Source organism: Ursus americanus, chromosome 24, assembly GCF_024610735.1.
Source record: "Ursus americanus isolate L20-20 chromosome 24, mUrsAme1.1.p, whole genome shotgun sequence".
NCBI lineage: Eukaryota > Metazoa > Chordata > Mammalia > Carnivora > Ursidae > Ursus > Ursus americanus.
Window position 1 is genome coordinate 44,437,660 of NC_142150.1, and position 23,288 is coordinate 44,460,947.

At 56.4% G+C, this 23,288-nt stretch overlaps 1 protein-coding gene across 7 annotated transcripts in view; it reads right to left on the reverse strand.

The window, feature by feature from the left end:
• The window catches only part of SHANK2 (SH3 and multiple ankyrin repeat domains 2), a 503,557-nt gene that overhangs the window by 24,209 nt on the left and 456,060 nt on the right, over positions 1–23,288 (reverse strand). For all 7 annotated transcript variants that reach the window (XM_087855105.1, XM_045775905.2, XM_087855101.1 and 4 more), the window contains 2 exons: positions 5,586–5,721; positions 4,940–5,020 (listed from right to left, as the gene is read on the reverse strand). In XM_087855105.1, coding sequence (XP_087711231.1) covers positions 4,940–5,020; positions 5,586–5,721 — 217 coding nt within the window. The remainder of the gene's footprint in view (positions 1–4,939; positions 5,021–5,585; positions 5,722–23,288) is intronic.

A 23,288-nucleotide genomic window follows, 5' to 3' on the forward strand; every position in this document is an offset into this window, starting at 1 on the left:
AAGTGTCTTGGCTTGTGGGGGGTAAGGCTGGTTCTCTGCTGCTTCTTCGGTGAGAGCCACTTAGTGTGGTTTGTGCGATTTGCACGGAGAGACGGCTCCCCAGGAGGCAGGGTCTCCTCCTGGCTCCGGTCTCAGAGGGAGACTGCCTGCCTGACTCAGGACCACTCAGCCCCTGTCTCTGAGGGTTTGTTTACCAGAACACGAGCCAGGGCTGTGAGGCTCCAAGGATTATTGTGTTTCATTTACAAAAGCCAGGGTTTGGGTCTCTATTCAGGGGCTCCGAATGAAAAGGATTAGTGAGTCCAGCCCCCTGCAGTCCTAAAATGAAATATTCTGTGGCTGAGAACAATCCTGCAGACACATTTGAAAATGGGCAAATCTTAAAAAACCAGCTAGTAGAGAGCTGATGAGGGGCTCCAGAAGCAGCCCTGTATTGTAATTTTCTGTGCAAACTTGCGGTCTGTTCAGGGGACAGGGGTCGTGCTGTCCATCAAGTGCAAGCTTGCCGGCGCGGGGATGAGGGCGCTCTGGGGGGTGGGGGGGAGGTGGTGGATTTGACAGCACGGTAAGGTCACCCATGGAACCAGAGCAGGGAGGACCAGAGCATCAGGAGTCCCCGCCGCCCCACCCAGGAGCACACCCTTGACCGCAGGCAGTCATCCAGTGTGCCCTGAGCCGTCCTGCTGCAGGAACCCACGCTCCATGAGCCAGACCTTGGGGTGAGACCCTGGGCAGGAGTTCCTCCGCAAGAGGAAAACAAACAGCGTCAGCCCCAGAGGCTAACACGAGCCGCGGGGTCCGGAAGCAGCAGCTGTGGCCAGCTGGACTCCCTCTGGCTCAGTCTCCCTGCGGGGACATGCAGGGAGGGCTGCTCTGACTCCATTGGGCTGCTCCTAGCCCAAGGGCCCCCAGGAGTCTCCCGTCTTCCAAGGGACGGGCCTGTGGTGCAGCCAGAGGCGCTGGCAGGCCGGGAGGCCACGGCGAGGCCGGTCCCATCACCCAGCCTGGCTCTCACCCTGAGCGGCCCGGGGCTGGGGGCTCTCCTGGTGGCCCATTCGCCCTTGTGCCCACAAGTACGCTGTCTGGGGACTACGGCAGGTCTTGGAAACACCGGAGGACAAAAGCAAGGGCTTCTCGAGATGAGGAGCCGGAAACTCACTGCTTGCAGCCAGAGCAGGCGTCAGCCCGGAGGGGCCAGGACTGGGGGCTTCTCAGTGCGGCGAGAGTTTCCTAGAACGGCCGCGGCCAGTTCAGGACAAAACAAGTTTATTCTCCGTCGGTCTGGAAGCCAGAATCCCCAAATCAAGGCGTCCGCAGGATGGTTCCTCCTGGAGGCTCCTGGGGAGAATGCTTCTCACCTCTTCCGGGTTCCGGGGCTCCAAGCGTTCATTCCTGGCCCCTCCAACCTCTCCTCTGTGGCCCCCTCTCTGTGTGTCTGACTCTCTCCCTCTTCTGTGAGGTCACTGGCATTGGGTCAGGGCCCAGCCTAGTCCAGGATGGCCTCGTCATGATTATATCTGCAAAGGCCCTGTTTCCAGGTAAGGTCCCTTTCATAGGTTCTAGCTGGACGTGGATTTGGGGGCACTACTCAGCCAGTATGATGTAAAGGCTTGGTTTTCCCCTGATGCACACGGCCCCTCTGGAGAATGGGGAATGCTTCTGAGGAGCTGAGACCAATCCCCTGGAAGAGCCGGGCGGGGGGCAGCGTGGTGGGCAGGAGCTTCTCTGCATGCCCACCGATGTTTGATGCTCCCCACGGCGTGAGGCTAGACTGTCCTCTCCCTCACTGCAGTGAGGGGACGGGCCTGTCAGCTGGCATGGGCCCCTGGAGCCCTGCACTGCACCCCACAGTCCCCTGGGAGCTGGGTGGGCCATGGCTGCTGGCCTTTTGGGGTCTTGCGTGCACACCTGCCTCCTGCTCTGGCTGGGGTCAGGAAATGTGGGGAGGGGCACTCAGTCTCGAATTGCATCCAGTCTTCCCAGCTGTTCAAGGCGGGTCCCTTGCCTGTCCTCTGTGTCGATTCTGCTCTGGGCTGTGCTGGCCACAGGACTGTGACTTGTCTTTTCCCACGGTCCAGAGTGGCTGTCACGGAGGAGGGTGAAGTGGATGGGGCCTGGGGGGTGCAGGCCACGGGCGCCCCCTGGACAGGGGACTTCCTTGGCCAACTCTGTTATGCAGTGCAGCTCTTGGGAGCTGGCGCTGGGGGGGCTTCTTCAGGACAGGGTGGCAGACAGCAGGGCAATGGCCTTGGACTGAAGGGGCACCCCGGGACAGATGCAATCGCGGAAGCTTTCTGTGTCCTGGGCACCCACCACGTGGCTGGCACGGTGACCGGTCCAGGAAAGGCCCCTGGGAGTCTCCTGGGCAGCCCCCGGAGGTGGGGGGGTGGAGGTCGGGGAGGGGAGGAAGGAGGCACTCTGCCTTGGTGTTCCAGCACGCGCTATCCTGCCCCCAGAAGCTCCCGTGTTGGATTCTAAGACCCACCCCTTGATTTCAGCGATCAGAATACCATCTGTGTCTTTGCCTCAGTGCCTAGGGTCATGGGATAGGGGCCACTCTGCGCTCTCCCCCCACCCCCAAAAGCAGTTTTGAAATAATTATGCTTCTTTCAATTATGGGGGTTAGCTGTCTCCAGCAGCCAGGTGAGAAACACCTCAAAATGTGGATGCTGGGGAAGGAGGGGCCTGCGTCCATCAGGGCCCTCGTGGGATTGGAGTCTCTGCTGTTCACAGTACGGCGACCATCTCCCACCCCACGCTTGTCGGCTCCCTCCTTCCTACCAGCTCAAGGACAGCAGGCACGGTGCGGGCCTATGGAAGAGCCAGGGGCTTTCTGGGAGCTCGAGGGGGGTAGCCCCTCCCCGCCTGGCAACAGTGGCCAGCAGTCAGGGGTCCAGCCCTCCATCCTGTGCCAGGGACTCCGCTGGCCTGCACCCCCACCGCCTGCTGCATGTGGCCATGGCCTGGACACAGCGTAGAGGCTGCCGGCCGGTGGGGCAGGTCCGGCCGTGACAACCTGAGGTCCCTCGGCCTTCACAGTCATGATGATGACACAGCTCTGGGGGGAATGCACAACACTCTGTGGGGAGAGGAACCACAATGGGAGAAGCGAAGCAGACGGGACAGACTGAAACAGGACGTGGTCCGGAGCTGGGCCCCTCCACGGTCATGGTAGTCTAGACGCCACGCCGACAGCCACAGAGGGGTTCTCTTCCAGAGGGTGTGCGGGCGGGGGCTGGGGACAGACACCGGACTCGCCCCTTACCCTTCTTCTTCCGGATGGAGGCTTGCAAACAGAAAGGGGAGCGTGAGTCCGGAGATGGCAGCGTTCCCCCAGGGCCTGGCTCAGGGGCTGGGAAGCCTAACCCTCACCCGCAGCTCACGGGGGCCAGACACGGAAGGCCCGGGTGTCTAGAGAGCTGGACTTACAGCTTTCCCAGGAACCGGGGGATGGGGTGACCTGCCCCGTCTGACAGGCCCAGCTGGCAAACCTGCTTTCTGGCCACAGATGAGGCACTGTCCCGGGGCGTCCCTCCTACTGAGCTCCCTGCCCCACCCCCAGCTCTGTGCCCATGTGGCAGGGGAGAGACAACGGGAGCAGACGAGGAGGAGCCCCGCGACCCCGCACAGGGGACAGTCAGGCCACGAGACGCTGCGGCCCCTTAGAGGAGGCAGTGTGGCACGTGCTGTCCGGGTTTAACAGGCAGGCAGCGGTTCTGCTGTTATCCCCACCAGGTGCCAGGCCAGCTGTGTGGGGACGGTCAGGCTTTGCTGGCCAGAAGAAGAGGGGCTTGTGGGGAGTTGCCTGTTCTTGGCAGGGGGTGGGCAGCACCACGGTAGGGGTGCTGATTTCTAGAAGGCTAAGCCTCAGTGACAGGTGAGGGGAGCTAGCAGGGAGGCAGCCGGGGCCCAGGGAAGGACCATGCGGCCATAGCACCGTCCCCACCGTGGACACCCTCCCCCCTGAGAATGCTGCAAAGAAGGGCTGCTCTGTCCTTTCTGGGGGGAGGGTCCAAAAGGTCTCCCCATGAAGGCTGGGATCAGGTGGGAGTGATGTCCAGTTCAACACCAGTGAGGGGTGCTCAGACGTTACCCCGCTGGGGCCAGCCGGGCCCAAGGGACGGGACTTGTGTGCAGGTGCACAGACGCTCACCCGCCAGCACCTAGTGAGGCCCCCTCTGCATTCTCTGCAGAGTGAGCCCGTCAGCCCACTCGCTACTTCCGTGCGGTCAAAGCCAGCCTCCTTCCAAATGTGTCCCTGGGCTCCATGGTGACGCCCAAGCATGACATTTAACCAGCATCCGGGCAGCCCACACCGGCTCCAGGGTCCTCCCTCTCCCAGCAGCCATCAGTGCCACTGGACCCAGGGCCCACAGTGCTCTGCACACCCTTCCCTGTCTGTACGACAGGGCCAATGGCTACAGCCCTCCTATTCCTTGTAGACCTTTTAGAAGATGCCAGGAGCTCCTTACCCCCGGTATGCAGCCTGCCAGGCTGGCCAGCCCCATCACTATCTATGCCAAACCCCAGAGGTGGGAGCTTTCTGGTCTGAGCGTGCACAGAGCACCAGTAAGGCAGATTTCGGGGGTGGGGGAGGCCCTAGACAGCAGGGGAGCTGTTTGGGGGACACTGTGGGGCAGCTTACCTTTATCCACTAGTGAGAGGCCCAAAAATTCAAAACAAAACAATGTTAGATGAGCCGAAAAGAGGAAAAGGCAAAACTAGTAACCACCCCCGAAGCCAGCAGGATTCCCACGGAGATGCCAACGTGGGAGCCGCCCACACACAGGGACCCGACGCCATTCCTGGGTTTCAGGGACCGGGGCAAGCAAGCGAGCAAAGGCCATGCACGGCCTGAGGCTGCACAGAGGCTGGTCCCACTGTGTTCCAGGTGCTGGCAACAGCGCGGGGCTGGGCAGGCCGGACGGGCGACTCTTACCGAGCTCCTCCAGCTCCGAGGTCATGGACTTGGAGCGCAGGGTGAGGGCCGTGGTTGGAGCACGCTTGGGCGGCGGGGGAGCTTCAGGGGCAGATTGGAGAGACAGAGGTGTGAGAACCTGGCTAGGATGTCGCCCACCCCACCCCCATGCTTCCAGCATGACCTGGGAGCCAGTGGCCCTGAGCCTGCGGGGAAGGCGGACAGGCAGGCGTCTCCCCGAGGTGGGGGAGCAGCAGCGGTCACCCACTGGGGCTCCACTCAGGCTGCGATGGATCGGGACCACCTCACCCTCCCTGAGTGAGCAGAAGTCCATGGAGCTGGTCCAGCTCTCTCCATGCTGTGCCTGCGGGTGACTAACGGACTGACGGTTCCGGCAGCCTTGCAGCCCCCCCTGGCTCCCTCCCCCCATCGCGGCAAGGACTAGGGCCTCGCACGCGTGCTGATGCCCCCAGACCCTGGGCTGCAGAGCACAGCCTTGCCGGATGCCCCTCTGTCCAGTGGGCAAGCCCACAGTCCTTCTCAACCTTCCTTTGTGGCTTCTTTTCCTCGTCTTGAGGATGGGCCCCCCAGAAGGAGGTGCGGGGGCCCCCGAGTGTGTCCAAACACAGGAGGCTGGAGAGCGGGGGCGGGGCGGCGGAGCGGGCACCTTTCTTCCTGGCCGTGTCGTCCGGGTCGAGATTCCTCGTCACCGTGACCACCTTGAGGACGAGGTGGTTCCCTCCCTGGCGGATCATGTTAACCACCTGCCGATGGCCGACTTTGACAACGTTCTCGTTGTTCACCTGTGGGAAGACGGGGGCTGTGGGTGAGGGGCCACGCGGGCCGAAGGGAACAGCGCCCACCCCCAGGCAGCGGCAGCCCTGCCTCCCAACGGATGGACGGACGTGTGGTCAGCAGGCCGACAGCACGAAACCACTGTGGTTCTGGAACCGAAGATGCTTTTGGGGGGACCAGCGGGAGGCTGCTGTGGGGCTGCAGATCACCTGACCATGGCTGGGGGGTCTGTCGTGCCGTGCGAGGCGGTTTCCAGCTGCAGGGGACCAGGACTGACTCTCATCTCACCCGAGGGTACTTAGGTGCTCGCTCTGGCAGGCCTGGGAGAAAGTTCCTGGCCGCCAGCCACGTGCGAAAAGCCAGACAGGAGATTTCCAGGGTCCCGGGGGTGTGGCCCTACCACTTTCCATTTTCACACTCAAGAGGAAACACTAATTGTTTCTCACATAGTTTGGGAACACACATCACACTAAAACAGCCCATTTCTTCTGGGTGCTCCCTCCCTCCTCCTCTCCTGCTGGGGAGGCTGGAAAAGGCATAAAGTCTTGGCTGACAAGGTGCTAAGGGCCACGGGTCCCCACCTGCTCATCCAGGGACCCCAGATGAGGCTTCCATCATGGCCGCTCCAGTGTTTGCTGAGCTCCTGGCCACGGCCTGCCCCTTGACCTCCGTCTGTCCCCTGGCATCGGCAGGCAGAGGTGGGACTGTCCCTCCCAGAGCTCGGCCCAGCAGCAGACCTGCTTTGTCCGCTCCCACCCTCCGCCGGCGGGGGAGAGAAGACTGGGTGGACCGGGTGGCTGAGAGCACAGAAAGCAGGGGGATCTCAGGCATTTGGGTTCCACACCTCCGGCCGGCTGAACCGGACCTCTCCTGGGGGGCTCTGGCACCTGCCATCCCCACAGCCCCCAGGGTGGGCGTCAGGCACGGAGGGCAGCAGAGGGAGTGAATCCACAGATGGTGGAGTTCATGACCACCCTGTGCACTGTCCTCCAAGAAAGAAAAGTCCCCACTGCAAAGAACAAGTGAGAAGGACCCGATGCCCTGCCCGCCCCGCAACCAGCATCCCCATGTTGCTGTAGTTGCTAAAACCCGAAGTGCAAGATCTCCTCAAGCAGAGACGTTACCAGGCTTGGTGACTTCTCACCGTCCTCACACCCGTGCAACCAGGTCCACACACCAACAACGGGCACACTCTTCCCAGAGAGCCTGGCAGGGGGACTCACGAGGGGGACATGTTGCAGCTGTTCTGGACTGCAAACGACGTCCCTCCCCTCCCTGCCTCTCCTGTACGTGCCCCAGAGAAGTGACCGTTGCTCATTCATTCACTCGTCCACCACTCCTGCTCAGAGCACCCACTAAAAGCCAGGATGTAAGGGGTGATCCTGGCGGGCGGTCTGTCCCTGCCCCTCTGCAGCCCACATTCTCATGGGGGCTCGACCACACACAAGTCAGTGCACCAGTGAGACTCCAGCTGTGCCAAGCGCCACCTGAGACAACAGGTCCAGGCAAGCGGGGACGGGGAGCAGGTGTGCAGTGGGGGTGGGGAGCCCAGGCCCAGGCGCGGGCTGAGGGAGCCCCTCTGAAGGAGGATGGGTGCCGGCAGTGCCCTGGGCCCTGCCTCCTTCCACCTGCAGGGGAGGGTCTTCGCCTCTGGCAGTCCTGCCTGAAAAGTCCCAGGCATTCCTCCTCGGGCTGGGCACCCAAAGAGCTGCCTCTGCTGAGGACAAGCATGGCACCTGCTTCGGGACCGAAGGGCCGGGCTTCTCGAGCCTGCTCTGACTGTGGGCCCACCGTGCTCTCCTTTCCCCGTGCAGCCTCCCCTCAACCAGCCCCCTCCTACATTCCCATCCTGCTTTGGAAGGAGTTCTTCCCCCAGAGTGAGAATACCAAGGTCAGAGCTGTGGGCTGTGTGGCTCCAGACCTTTGTGGCCCAGTCACAGGTGCACGGTTGAGCACTCTGACAGCGGGGGCATGGGGTGCCTACAAATACCCTCCTGCCGGAAGCGCAGGCAGAGGCACGAGGCAGCACCGTTCAACTCGGAACCCACAAGACCAGGACCAAAGGCAGGACGGGACACTCGGCGACATTCTCCTTCCCAGCACAGGCTGCAGAGAAGAGCAAGAGCCCTGCTTTAGAATTTCCTAGCCTTTAATCCAACTCAAAATCCAGTTTCTCCCTCAATGGGACTGTGGAACCCGCTACCAGCCCTAAAACATGCTCTGAACCGCGTGTGTGGAGACAGGAGCCTCAGAGACCGATCGGGTGAAGTGCTCGCTGCTTCCTCAGATGCCTGGGGTTGGCAGGTTGAGCTTCTACGGGGTTCTGGTGTCCCTCAAGGCACCTGGGCCTGCAAATTCTGGCACGCTGCCACCAGAGGGAGGTGTGTGCCACGATCACTTGACACATTTGTACAAGGTTAATGCAAATCTGGGGGCTCCTGGGATCACAGCCTCAAAGACAGAAACGGATTCCGAGTCATGGGTCCGGTTACTGGCAGGGCAGAGTAGCAAGTCTCTCCATTCATTGTTCTTACACAGACATGGAGCCACCCAAGGAGGGAGGACACCACGGCCACGTCCTGCGGAGGGCAAGGACCCAAGTGTGGCACCCACCACGGTTTGGAGGACTTTTGTGAAGAACAGGAAGACAAGCCTTCCTCTGCACTTCTGTACTTTTCTAAACCATTCTCTTCTTCACTCAAATGGTTATTCCAAACACGAGACTCACATGTGCACGCAGTTTAGACAGAGGTCTACAAGGCTTGTTACCAAACCTGGAGGACCCACCACCCAGGAACCACTTCTCGCTCCCAGAGCCTTCAGCTCATTCTTTCTGTCCAACCCCGTGTCTCTAACCACTCTTCCGTGTTGTTTACGTTTTGATGTTTACGCTTTAGAGGTTGTCCGCTGACACCACCACGGCCCACGATGACTTCGCTCGGGGTCTCTGAGCGGTGGCGCAGTCGCGACGAGGACCAACCACCTCTGTTGCGGGTGCACACGAGGGCGTGTTGATCGGCACCTCTGGATTCGACATGCTAGCTGCGGGCAACAGCCCCTTCCTCCCAATGTGGCAACTGACTGTCTATCCAGACATCATCGAATGTCCACCGCGAGGTCAGAGTCGCCCTCGGCCGAGAACCAGTAATTCGGGTCTTTCCTCTCAGCCGCCCGCCCCATCCCCAGGATCTCTCCGTCAGGTCCCAGTCCCGCCAGAATTCCTAGGTCCACACCCAGGATGCGCGGCACGGCTGTGTAGCATCTATCCACGGCCAAGCCACACAGCATATTATGACGACGTTGTGTTTTCCCCGGGGCAAAATCATTTCCTATTGTTTGTGTGTTGGTTTAATTTTCTATGTACTTACCAGTAATTCCAATCCAAACACTTCCTAATTATGCAAATCTCTTTTCAGAATCTTCAAATACGTCGGGTATTTTGCTAAGTTTATCTTCTTGAAGAAACTTAGACTCCCAAAGACTTCTGCTCTTCTCGGCACAACATGGGTTCAGTGTTCTCTGTGCCCGTGTCCCCAGGATTCCTTTCAATTTGGTCTTGTGTTGGGGCCACGTGATTCCCAGACCCCCTGGATATATTGATTGCTACTTAGTGTAAAGCCTCATTTTTGGTAAAGGACGTTCTCTAGTTGTTTCCCAAAGAACGGAGTTTGGGAGATGATTTTTTTTTTGAGACATTGCTTATTGGAAAATGGCTTTTCGAAAAAGATTTATGCATTAGAGAGAGAGTGAGCTAGTGGGGGGAGGGGGAGAGAGATAATCTTCAGCAGATGTCACACCCAGCATGGAACCCAATGCAGAGCTTGATCTCACGACCCTGAGATCATGACCTGAGCTGAAACCAAGAGTCAGATGCTTAACCGCCTGAGCCACCCAAGCACCCCGAAAATGGCTTTATCTGCACACTTAACTGGAGTTAAGTCTGACTCGGTAGAGAAAGCTCCTGAGACCATCTCCTTTGTAGGTAACACAAAGTCTGGACAAAACAATCCCCTCGCCCCCAGATTCAGACAAACAAGAACAACTCCCTGAAAGCTCTGGGGATATAAACTGAGGTAGGCAGATTTTGGATGCGAGTGGAAAACTGGAAGCTTTGGGCCACGGATAGAGTGTGAGGTGAGTCACCCGTAGCTCTGATGGAAAACTGCAGCCTTTCTGGCTTGAGAAATCAGAGGACAGAATGTGGGGTGGCCACAGCGGCCAAAGCGAGGGGAGAATCCCAGAGAAGAGCCAGAGATGGCAGCCCCTGCTGTGTGTAAACTTTCCCCAGATCCCTGATGTGTGAACTGTGCCCGCGCGGCCTGACCAACACAGCTGGCCCATGAGGCTCAGGTGCCTGAACTTTAATTTGAGCTGTTGCCGCCACAGGCTGGACGCCGCAGATGGAAACCGACCAAGGTAATCACCAGCTAAAGCACAAACCTCAACACTCATCCAAGGAACGTACCAGAATCCACGCTGTCACAGAACCGTCACGATATCCAGGATCCAGTGAAAATCTACGTGATGAACCCAGACGTGACTAAGAGGTTGGAATTATCAGGCAAGGACTTTAAAGCAGCTATTACAACAATACTCATCTCGGTATAGGAAAACACACTCATATTGCATAAAAGGTAGGAAATACCATCAAAGAAATAAAAAATGTAAAAAGAAGTGAGAAGGCTAAAACTGAAAAATGCAATGCTGTCGGTTAAAAAATGCACTGGATGGGCTTAATAGCGAGATGGATGTGGCGGAGCAACGAGTGAGCTTGAATCAACATCCACAGAATTTATCCCATATGAAGAAGAGAGAGAAAGGATTTTCAGAAGTGAACAGAATCTTAAGGACTTGTGGGACAATGTCAAAAGGTCTATGTTTCGAGTCCTAGAAGGGTAGAAAATTGGAATCCCAGAACAAGGAGAGAAAATAGGTCAGAATATTTAAAAAACTGATGGCTGAGAACTTCCCCAATTAGGTGAAGGACATAAATTTAGATTTAAGAAACTCAGTGAAGGGGCACCTGGTGGCTCCGTTGGTGAAACGTCTGCCTTGGGTCAGGTCACGATCCTGGGGTCCTGGGATCGAGCCCTGCATCAGGCTCCCTGCTCAGCATGGAGTTGGCTTCTCCCTCTCCCTCTGCCCTTCCCATCCCCACTCCTGCTCTCTCTCTCTCTCAAATAAATAAATAAAATCTTAAAAAAAAAAGAAAAGAAACTCAGTGAATCCCAAATAGAATAAATATAAAGAAAATCTCACCCAGGCACATTACAGCCAATCTGCTGAAAGCCAAAGGTAAAATGAGGAAATCTTAAAGCAACCAGAGAAGCATGACGTATTCCTTAAAGAAGAACAATGATTTCGATGACCGTGAACTTCACGTCAGAAACCATGGAGGCAAGACCATGGATCATTTTTAAACTGTGTAAATAAAATAACTGCCAACTTAGAATTCTCTATCCAGAGAACATATCTTTAAAGAATGAAGGCAAAATAAAACATTTATAGATAAGCAAAAGCCACGAGACCTGCTGTTAACGGCAGTTCTTCAAGCCAGAAAGGAACGATACTAGATCTTAGAGGCATGAGAATATCAGAAATGGTAAATACATAGGTAAAATATTAAAGATGATTTTCCCTCTTATTTAAAAAATTGGTGCGACTGAGGCAAAAATAATGTCTTGCGGGGTTTACAATGTCAGTATATGTGACGCCTGTGACACTGTAACATACAATGGGGCAGGCGTGAGGCAGACACACCTACATGGTTGCAAGGTTGTTATATTTCATGTGAATTTTGCAGTACGAATTGTTAACTTAAAAGTTAAGGATGTATACTGTAATCCCAGAGCCCGCCACTAAAAAGAACAAGAAGCCAGTATATTAAAATGTAGTTCTAAAAGTAGTCAAATAGGGGTGTCTGGGGGGCTCAGTAGGTTAAGTGTCTGCCTTTGGCTCAGGTCATGATCTCAGGGCCCTGGGACTGAGACCCGCATTGGGCTCCCTGTTCAGCAGGGAGTCTGCTTCTCCCTCTGCCCCCTCCTCCTGCATGTGTGCTTGCTCTCTCCCTCTCAAATAAATAAGTAAATAAATAAGTCTTTAAACAATAAAAGCAGTCAAACAATCCAAGAAAAGCAGAAAAGGGAGAGGAGAGGAAAAGAGAACAGATAAACAGAAACAAACTGGTGGGCCTACACTGAATGGCATCAATAATCACATTAAATGTTAATGGGATAAAACTCCAAGTAAAAGGCAGATATTATTCAAGTGGATTACAGACAAAGATCTAATATGCTGTGTATGCACTTTAGGTACAAAGACACAGAGAGGCTGAAAGCAAATGAACACAAGTCTTCCCACGGGTGGAGTGCCTATATTAATATCACACAAGAGAGATGTCAGCCAATTTGAATAACAGTTTGGCAATTCCTCAAAAAGTTCAACACAGAGATATGAAATGACCCAGAAACTGCACTCCCAGGCATATTCCTAAGAGAACTGAAGATATGCTCACACAACTTGCTGCACACAAAATTTCATAGTGTTACTCCTAGCAGCAAAGAGAAGGGGATAGGGGATGAGGAATGACAGTCAATGGGCGTGAGGTCTCGTTCTATGACAGAATGTTCTAAAATTAGACTGTGTGCATGGTTGCGAAATTCTGTGAAGATACTAAAATCCACCACATTGGGTGCCTTGAACGGTTGAATTTTACGGATATGAATTATACCTCAATAAAGCTGTTATTAAAAAAATAGACTTCAGGGAAAGAGTATTAGCAGAAACAAAGAGGGATGCTTCATAATGCTACAGGAGGGAATTCATAACAAGGACAACGGTCAAACATTTATGCACCTGCTCACGGGGCTTCAACATACTGAAGCAAAGTTTGATGGAATAAAAGAGAGAAATGGGGATCTCTGCAAATACAGCAGGACACTGAATACCCCTTTGTATTCAGCTGGACAAGAAAATCAGTAGAGAATAGATGATCTGAGCAAACATCTCAAACTAATTGATATTTATGGAATAGTAACTACAGAACACACATTCCCTGGGCCACACAGTTCTAGTTTGGAAAGAATTTTGCTTCAGGAGTTTGAAGGGGATGCTTCGCTTAGTTTCCAGGTCTGTTCCAGAGGGATCTACGACCTGATCATGTTCATGGAGCCTGCATCTGCTCCCTGCCACCCCACCCCAAGGCCGGAGAGCCTCACAAGATTGCCCCTCTGCTCCAGGCTGTCTGAGGTGTGCTGACCTGTGCTATGTCTGGCTCTGCCCTCACCTCCCACACTGGGTCCCCGGGGTTGGGGGGCTCTTCCATTGGGACACTCATGCCCTTCTGTTCTGGAACGCTCCCTTCAACTAAGTCTTGGCCATTCATTCCCTTGCTTTCCTTTTCTCCTTGAGGCAAACTTACTCCTTCTGGACAGGTCCTCCAATTTAATTATCTTTCCTCTTTCATTTCCCACATCTTCTCTTTCTGGGAGATTCCTGTCGGTTTTATCTTGTAATCCACCTGTCAGAATTTTCATATCTGCTGTAGTATTTTTAACTTCAAGAGCTCTGATTCTGTTTTGTGACTGTGACTTTAAAAAGGAATATTTTTTGTTCTATCTTCGAGGATGCATTATCTCCTCTTATCTCGCTGAGCACACGCATCATACCTTTCTGTACTCCTGTCCTCCCCGAGTGGTCCGTGTCCTCCATCTCCTCCACAGCATGTTTGTTTGGGGCTCTCTCTTCCATATTAATTCTTTTTTTTCATAGGAAGCAGAAAAATACTTTATGCCAAAAGATGGCAGAAATAAGAAAGTCATCCTGAAAATACACATTGGGACGGATACTCCCCGCAAACACGCCCTCCTACTGACTGCGCCCCTGGAGTCTCACAGACTTGGGACGGTTTTCAGACACTTCGCCAATTCCTGTGTCATGGGCGGGCTGGAGTCATCTATCAATCCCCAGGTTCCCAGGGGGAGAGCAACATGTTTCTCGGAAGAATAGCATCTTCTTCTTCTTCTTTTTTTTTTTTTTAAAGATTTTATTTATTTATTTATTTGACAGAGAGAGCCAGCGAGAGAGGGAACGCAAGCAGGGGGAGCGGGAGAGGAAGAAGCAGGCTCATAGCGGAGGAGCCTGGGGCTTGATCCCAGAACGCCGGGATCACGCCCTGAGCCGAAGGCTGACGCTTAACCGCTGTGCCACCCAGGCGCCCCGAATAGCATCTTCTATATCAGAAGGGGCACAAACATTCTGCAGGGCAGCATGCTTCAGGTTAAGCCGGCACAGAAATCATCACAATGTAAAAAAAGTGACAGGAACAGATACTACACCGCAGAATAAGATACTCACAAGTGGGGTGGACGTTTAAGGCAGCTGACGGCCCGAAGAGGCAAGTCAAAGGAGGTATTCTGGGTTTGGAGGTGATCTTGCATCTAGAAAAATTCTCTGTGGCCCTAATGAGTGAGCGCTGGGGAGCGGGGCTTCCTCCTCAAGCCCATGATTCTTGAGGTACCGGATGGTTCGAAGAGGGGGGAGTCAGGCCAGGACTGCAATCGGCCAAAAGACAGCACAGGCTCTCTCTCTCCAAGATAAATAATAACATAAAATCTTAAAAAAAATGGGGCGCCTGGGCGGCTCAGTCGGTTGAGTATCCGACTCTTGATTTCGGCTCAGGTCATGATCTCAGAGTCGTGGTATCGAGTCCCACGCTGGGCTCTGTGCTCAGTGGGGAGTCTGCTTGAGATTCTCTCTCTCCCTCTGCCCCTCCTCCCCCTCTCTCTCCCACTCTCTCAAATAAATAAAATAAATCTTAAAAAACAAACAAAAGAGAGAGCAGCAAACAGAACAGGTCATCGGGTGGGACCCTTAGGGACGAACCTGGGTACCAAGAAGCCGACGAGGCCCCAGAACACACTCATCACGACACGAGACCCCATGAGGCCCTTCACACCACGGGTGCCCCCCGAGCCGCCGGCCTGGCCCTGCCGCCTCGCTTTCTACAGAAATTCCTTCATCCGCGTGACGCTCCCTGGCACTCAGCGTGTATTCAGGAGCGGCCCCTAAGGAGCAGATTTCTGTCCGAGTCAGTGGTTTCGTGAACACCGACAAGCTCACCCTAAGGTTTCTATGGAGGCACAAGACCCAGAAGAGCCAACTCAATATTGAAATCGGAGGACTGGTACCGCGTGGCTTTAGGACTTACTGTAAAACCGCAGTGACCAGGTACTGCTGAGGGACTAGACAAATCGATCTGCAGAACAGCAGACAGAGCCCAGAAACAGACCCGCACAAACACAGTCATTTGATCTTTGACAGACGAGCAAAGGTCATTCAGTGGACAAGAGACAGACTTTTCAACAAAGGGCTGGAACAACAGGACACCCACCTGCAAAAAAAAAAAAAAAAAAAAAGAATCTAGACCTGGACCTTACACTCTTTCACAAAAACTTAACCCAAAATGGGTCACTGACCTAAATGTGAGACACTAAACTACAAAACTCCTAGAAGATAATGTAAGAGAGTATCTGCGTGACCCCCGGTGACCATCTGTTAAAGAAAAAAATCCGTAAGCAGGACTTCATGAAAACGAAATCTTCTGCTCTGCAAGAGACGCCGTCAGGAGAACAAGACTAGCCACAGACAAAGGACTGGCGTCCAAACACACAAAGAACTCTTAAAAGTCAACAATAAGGAAAGAAACAACCCAATTAAAAAATAGGCAAAAGATCTGAACAGACGCTTCGTCAAAGAAGACCTAGAGATGGCAAATGAGCACGTAAAACGATGCCCCACGTCATATGTCATTAGGGAATCGCAAATTAAGACGACGACACAGCAGGGTGCCCCTGTCAGGGTGGCCCAAATCTAGAACGCTGACGCCAAGTGCTGGCGAGGCTGCGGAGCACCGGGAACTCTCGCTCGCTCGCTGCCAGCGGGAATGCAAGATGGCGCCACCACCGCGCATGACGGGCCGGCCGTTTCTTACAGAACGAAACATGCTCTTCCCATACAATCCAGCCACTGCACGCCTTCGTATTTACCCCCAGTGAGCTGAAAACCTACGTCCACGCAAAAACCCCCACACAAATGTTTATAGTGGCTTTGTCCACAATTGCCACAACTCGGACACAGCCAAGATGCCCCTCAGCAGGCGGATGAACAAGCTGTGGGACGTCCAGACCAAGAAATATGATTCAGTGATCAAAGGAACAGGCTCTCAAGCCACAACAAGACACAAAGGAACCTCACATGCACCTTATTGAAAGAAACCAACCTGAAAAGACTCCACACTGTGTGAGGCCAACTGCAGAAAATGCTGGAAAAGTCAAAACCGTGGAGACCGTCAAGACCACGGGCTGCCACAGGATGCGAGACGGAGGGATGAAGAGGTGGAGCACGGAGGAGTTTGAGGGCTGTGAGCTTGTCATTCTGGTGGGGCTGTTGGAGGGCAGTGCTGCACACATGTCATTTGTCCAAACCCACAGACTGTACAAAGCAGAGTGAACCCTACGGTCAATGGCGGACTTGACTTAATAGGAAGGCATCCATGCTGGTTCGTGAATTGTCCCAAATGCACCACACCAGAACAAGATGTCACAACAAGGGGAAATGGTGGGTGAGGAGGGGTGAGGGAGCATATGGGAATTCTCTGTGCTTTTCACTCTTCTTTTCTGTAAGTTAAAGCTGCTAATACATAAAGACTACTCATTGGGAAAGACGCTCATTTCTACTACTTCTATTATGGAAAAACGTCCCTCAAATATGCAAAAGCGGAGAGGCAGGTACCCTCGACGACTGACCGCCACGTTGTCCGCCAGGCCAGCAAGGATGAGCTGGTGGTACCCTGGTCCCTCCCTCGCCCACGCACCCCTGCCCTCCGAGGCTTCTCGTGGAGGGAACTGCAGCTCCTACCACCTCTCGTGAAGGCAGTTCAGCACGCTTTTTATTTAAAGACCCAGCCCCGTGGTAAAGACACACTAGCTTCCACACCACGAGCACCCCAAGAGGCAACTCGGGTTGCTCAGATCGTCATACAAATGCCCTCTCGTGGCTGAGACGGTCTCATGCCCGCGCCCACGCACAGCGGCTCAGTGCAGTCCTGAGAGCTCCCCGACGCATCTGGCCGGCACGTCACTTGTCTCGTTCCATCTATGGGCTTCTCGGTCCTCTCCTGGCTCCTCGGGACTCACGTGCTGGAGGAACGAAGACGTCACGCCCTCTGTGTTGCCTGCCACGCTCCCGTGTCCTCTGTCTTGCCATCAGGTGGCGGTTGGAAGCGGGACCACGTTCAGGTGCGATCGGGGCAGGTGGTGCCCTGCGCCCCACGTCAGGCGCCCCTGAGAGTCTGTGCGTGTTTGTGTGTTAAGATTTAGTCGGAGGGGGTGCCGAGGAGCGGCCAGCCGGATTCTCCGCCGCGTGTAGCGGCCCCTGGGTTCTCTGCCTCTGGGCGCCGTGAAATGGTGATGTTCCGATGTTCCTCTTCCAGTTGCTAGTTGGGATAATTTTTAAAGAGAAACCTGCCCTTCTCAACGGTTACTGCCCCCGGTACTGTCTGTGAAAGAAGCCAAGAGAAATGCTTGCGGCTGCTTCTTTCTTTCTTTTTTTTAGCCAGTTTTCAGATTAATGAGTTTGTTCCTTCGGAAGCGACCCATTCTTTAAGAAGTGTCATTACGAATTCCGGGATGTTTGAAAACCATTTTTGATATATTTAAATCCACTGCAGTGAGTCTCCTTTGTTTTGTTAGAACAGCTTCAGATGTGCACAGAACCTGGGAGGGAGGCAGCACGGAGGGCTTCCCGGACCCCACGCCCGCTATCCCCTATGCGTGTGCGTGCACACGTGTGTGACGCACGCGTGTGTGTGATGCATCTGGAACCAATACTGACACGTTACTATATATATATATATATATTTAAAGATTTTATTTATTTATTTGACAGAGACAGCCAGCGAGAGAGGGGACACAGCAGGGGGAGTGGGAGAGGGAGAAGCAGGCTCCCAGCGGAGCAGGGAGCCCGATGCGGGGCTCGATCCCAGAACGCCGGGATCACGCCCTGAGCCGAAGGCAGACGCCTAACGACTGAGCCACCCAGGCGCCCCTGACACGTTACTATAGTAACTGAGGCCCACATCTATTCAGATCTCCTTAATCGTTACCCAGCATACCTCCTCCGTCAGGACCCCATCTGGGACCCCGCGTTACCGTCAGCCGCATCTCCTTAGACTCCTCTTGGCTTGATAGCTCTCTGACCTTCTTTGGTTTTGATGACCTTGACAGTTCTGAGTACCTGTCAGGAATTTTGTAGACGATCTCCCCTCACGGTCAGACTGGGCTGTGGCTTTGGGAGGAGGACCCCAGGGTGAGGCGCCCTTTCCACCCCATCACGTCCGGGCTCGTGCTCCGCACCTGGCTCGTCCCCGTGATACTAGCCTTGCTCACGTGGCTGGGGTGCGCGTCAGGTCCCGGTCATACTGTCCCCAACGGCAGGAAGTCCCTGAGCTCAGCCACACCTGGGGGTGGACGGTGAAGGCCCATGTTGCCGAGAGCAGGAACAGGGTAGCCTCATAAAGTTTAGGGGAGAATTTGTCTCTTCTCCTCTTTCCTTTAGGTGTTCGGCTGTCTGTTCACATCCGTAGGACTCACGGATCTTTCCTGTGTTACACACCAGGTTCTAACCCAGAGCTCTGTTCCCCTGAGGCTCGCTGTCCCAGCATTGGTCACCGGAGCGGCTGTGTCCCCGGGCCCTGGCTGCACGCCCGCGCTCTACCCCTTCCCTCCTGGCGCCCCAGCCGCTCGGGGCGACTGCTCCCTTCGTGCTCCAGTTGCCCTGCATCTGCTTGGGGCAGTGTCTTCACGGGATGTTGTGCGGCTTTCTGGGGCGACGGGGTGTTTGGGCTCCCGGTGCGTGTTTGCTGACAAGCTCGACTGCAACTGAGAGCAAGATTCGGATGCCTCTGATTTAACACTTTTCTCTCTTCACTGAAAATCGGGCTCCTAATGACTGACGTGAAGGTAATGGTTTGTTTGCTCGCCCGATCTGTCTGCGTGCGCGTCGTCTGTTCATCAGCCATCTGTCATTACGATCGTGAGTTTCAGGATAAGGACACGGCGCCAGGACCAACGGTCTAATCACTGAACAGAGCTAAGACTTCCTGCTTCCGCTTGCAGCCCTACGCAAACCGCCGCCTGAAATAATTTCTCTGTGAATGCCACTAATTTAATTAGCGGTTACGTTCGCGGATAGTATTTTGTTTTTGACTTTTAACATGTTGATTGGTGTTTTATAATTATGTGCAATTTTCACCCAATTTCATAATCTGATCTATAAAACCATTCATACTCAGAATTCTTGGTCTTCCTCCCCCCGCCCCAGAGGCAGCACTAAATCGAAAAAGGTGGGGTGTGTGGATGATCTTTCCATTAAGAGGGAGGAATGAGCAGATTCCTGTGTCTGTACACGCGTGAGCATGGGCGTGTGGTGCAGGAGTGCACGTGTGCGTGTGTGCAGGTGTATGTCTGCCCCCACCCTGCAGAGACGGTAGCATGCTGGTCCACCTAAGGGCGCATCCCAGAGACAGCCCCCGGCGGCACCCAGAGGCGTCCGCCTGTCCTGACGACACCCCCGTCTTCCACCGTGAGGGTCCTCCGTGGTGCGTGCAGCCGCGCGCAGCAGCGTGTCCCTGGGACGCCTGTGCGAGGCCTGGGGTTGCGGGCTCTAAGGGCTCCGTGGGCAGGGGTCCGGTCGGCCCCGCTGTGCTGGGCCCCCGCTCGCTTGCTCTGTCGGACGCTGGCGCTGAGTCCGAAGCCTGTGGGGTGCGTCCCCTCCCGCAGCCAAGGGTCCGACTTGACATCAGGCTTCCAAAGACCGTGTTGCCACCGCCTCCCGCTGTTTGCAGTGCTTTACGCCTCCTCGCGACGGCTCTCCCGTGGCCTTGGTCAGTGGGCTCCGGGGCAAAGCCAGCCCCTCACGCATGGTGCAAACCGCTGTCTTCCTGGACGTTTCTCCCTGATGGGAGAATCAGGAAACCCTTTCGTCCGGGAAACGGTGGACGTGGGACATGATCCAAAGGTGCCGAAGGGGCGCCCTGCCGCCTGCCGCCCAGTCCTCCCGCGCTCCCGGGTAGCCTCCGCGACAGCGTTCTCGGCTTCGGGAGTCGTGCGAACATAGTGCAGTTCAGGTTGTGATTCTCAGCTCGCCCGCGAGCACGGTTCATTCCAACCCCGATCTTGTCTCCTCTGTCTCCGATGGCGTGCCTGCACCAGCTCATGTCTTTCCCAGGGAGCCGCGTCCCTCTGGACACGGGTCTTTGACAGCCCAGGCCCCTCACCCGGCCTCGGGCATGGGCTGGCCTGCCACCTGCTCACACATCGTTCTTCTAGAGAGCCCTCAGCCCACCCCGTCACCTCCCAAGCATGTTACTCCCTCAGCTGCAATAGCGACAGTGCTGGAGGAGACAGGAGGTCACCGACCCCTTCTCCGAAGCAGCCCTCTGCCTGAGCCCAGCCAGGCGGCCTCACCCCCGGGGCTTGTGTGGAGGAAGCGAAGCCGCCCCGGGGCTGGCCAGGCTCTTTGGCCCCAAATGCCACACTCGTCTCTGGGCAGCTGGCGTGCAGCAGTGGGCGGGCTGCCTTGCCCGGGACTTCCTCCGGCCCGGAGCTCCACTCCACACCCCCTCCAGGAAGCTGTGTGCGGCGCGGGCAAGCGGGGAGCAGAGGGCTTCAGTGCACCAGCCAGCCGTGGGCCACCCCCCGGTGTGGGCTCAGAGCGTGGCCGCTTTCTTCCTGAGCCGCCCGACCCGTGGGGCCCACATAGGCACCGTGGGGCGCGTTTCTGTGCTCACTCGGGTTAGCCGTGGAGCCGCGTGGATGCGTGGATGGGGTGTCCTGTGCCGAGCACAGGGGCGGCTGGCCTCACGCGTCAGCACGCGTCACGATGCTGATTCCAGGTCCTGAACCACAGCAGGTGCTCAGTAATTATTTGGGAATGTGGACACACACTGGGGGGGTCCAACGCCAGGGTTCAGGTCCCAGCTCCCTGTTTCCCAAAGGAGCAAGCGACCTGGGACAGGGGCTCCATCCGCAGTCCTGGGAGAGTGAGCCCCCGCTGGTCTCCGCCAATCCCACAGCCAGGGACGAGGATGGGTGTGTGACATGCGTGGAGGCCAAGCTAGAGGCTCTGCTCTGCCAGGGAGGGGCCGCTGTGCCCCCGGCCCCACGTCCCCCCAACCTCTTCTCTCGGGCAAGGTTGGGCCCGCAAGCTGGCCTTTCTGCTTTCTGATCTGAGCAGGCTTTGTCTCTGCTCTGCCGGCAGTCAGTCCTGTGAGGACAGGTGTCTGTCACGTCCTGGGCTCCCACTGGGGCTGATCTGGGTGCGAATCGGGGGCTTGGGGGCTCAGCCCATTGCCTTGCCATGCTCTTGGTGAATATCATTTCAGTTCAAGACCAGCAGCTTACGAGTGTCATGTGGAGGCTTCCTGGCCAGGCTGGGAAGCCAGGGTGACCTGCCACGACAGCGTCCTCCTCCCACCCCCACCCCATCTCCCAGAGCTGCTCTCCCTCCTCATCGCACCCGCTCAGCGTGGCCACTGTGGTCAGCTCCAAGGTCTCACGGGAGGTTTTTGGGTCCAGAGGCCCAGGCTTACCACCAGAATAGAGGGAGGGGGCCTAGCCCTATCTGCAGTGCGACTAGCGAAGCAAGATCAAGAGGGAACAGACGTGAGCACCTCCAATGCGTCCCTGTGCTGAGGACTTTACGTGGTTATGGCATCAATGCTATGAACGGCCCCAGCACTTCTGCACGGCCTGGCCTCAGGGCTGCGAGTCTGGCTCTGCCGATGCATGCAGCTGAGACCCCGGTCAGCCTGACTTCCCACAGGCCGCCTCGCTGCTGCACGACGCTGGTGACAGTCTGACAGGCCGGAAGTGTGTCCATCCCAGGCCCCTTCTATGGAAGGGAGGAGGGCGCTAGATGCCAGTTCAGTGAGGCTTCTGGGGGCTCGGTGCTCTGCAACATGATAGAAGGTCCCCTCCAACGTGAAGATAAGATGCCGCCCTCACCCCCCCACCCCCCGCGGGCATGCACTCGCACACATGGGTGTGGTGTTTGCTGGGCCCTCCTGGGACTTGGAGGGCACACATGCCATATCCGAACACGTTTCTCCAGCCCGTTTCCAGGCCTCTGTGAAGCTGCCCACTCTGAGCAGGGAACACCTGCAGCCGCTTGACCTCATCGTGCCGCAGACCCAACGGGGCTGAAAGCTTCCACGGTGGAGGGGGGGCCGCGAGGAGCCGCTGGCCGGCACCGCCGGGAGAATCACGGCGCGGACCCCAGGACCCTGGAACAAACCTACGCCCTTGTCCGCAGATCACCGTTTCTTTCGGGGAGCACCTGTGTGTGCCAGCTCGCACACCCAGCCCTAGGGCAGCAGAGGAGCTGGCCTCGGACACGGCTGTCGCCCGGAGACACCAGAACAGCCTGCCCCCTTCTGTGAGCCCCATGCAGGCTGGTCCCTCACCTGCACGTTCTGCCGGGAGCCCCAGATGTCCCGAGACAGGGCAAGAGAACCTGGCATTTGGTGAAATGAAGGAGCAAAAGCCGACAGGCTCCCAGGGCGAGGTGCGGCCAAGGAGGGAGGCAGGGCCTCGCGGTTGTGGGATAAGCTCGTGCCAAGGCCAGGGCAGGACAAGGCAGGGGCACCTCTGGGTGTGTCGAGCTGGAGGTGGTGGAAGTGCTGCCCGGAGTGCCATCCTCCCGGCCCCCTACCCCCAGGGGCTCCTTGTGTCTCTGATGGAGCCCCCAGCCCACCTCGTGGCCGGGGGCAGCAGGCTGACTGGTCCCTCTCAGGAAGGAGCGTCAGCTGCCCTGGTTCTTGTGCCCAGTGGGTCCCTGTCTGTGCAACTCGAGGGCATTAGGAAATCAATGCCCACACCGGGAGTCTTGGTGCTTGTGGGCCCCAGGGTGGGCACTGCAGGGGAGGGGCAGCGGGGGGACAAGAACATCCCTTCTGTTGTGGGAAAGCGGACAGGGTGCTGCTGTGGGTGCTGGCTGTGGTCTCCTGGGGAGGCAGACCCTCGGAGAGCCACGGGGGGGCTCCAGGGCTGGCTCCCTCCCAGGGAAACCAAGCAGGACCTACAGGTGTGGAGGGCAGCGGAGGGGGGGGGGTCGGGGAGCCGTGCAGCCTGCGGTGGGCATAGGGGGCAGGGCACCAGGTCTGTGTGTGGCACAATGGCCCCCAGATCGGGGGGGTCACAGGCCTCAAAGAGCAGGGGCTGGGGCCAAGCTGTGGAGCTACCTTCCCGTGGATGGGGGCTGTGAGTTGGCAGGGAAGCTGCATTCAGGGCTAATATTGGGGGGGGGGCGCCGTGCCGACTGAGACGTGGGGGAAATCTGTGATGACAGGAGCCACGTGTTCAGCCACTAGGACACTGCGGCAAACCCCATGGCCCTGCGTGTCTGGTGGGTCATTAGCGGCCTGGCGTTTGGCCTGGGCTCAGCTGTGGCCTGGCTCAGATGGGGGAGGCAGATTGCCCATGGGAGGGGGCCAGACCCACTTGCCCCTCACGAGGTT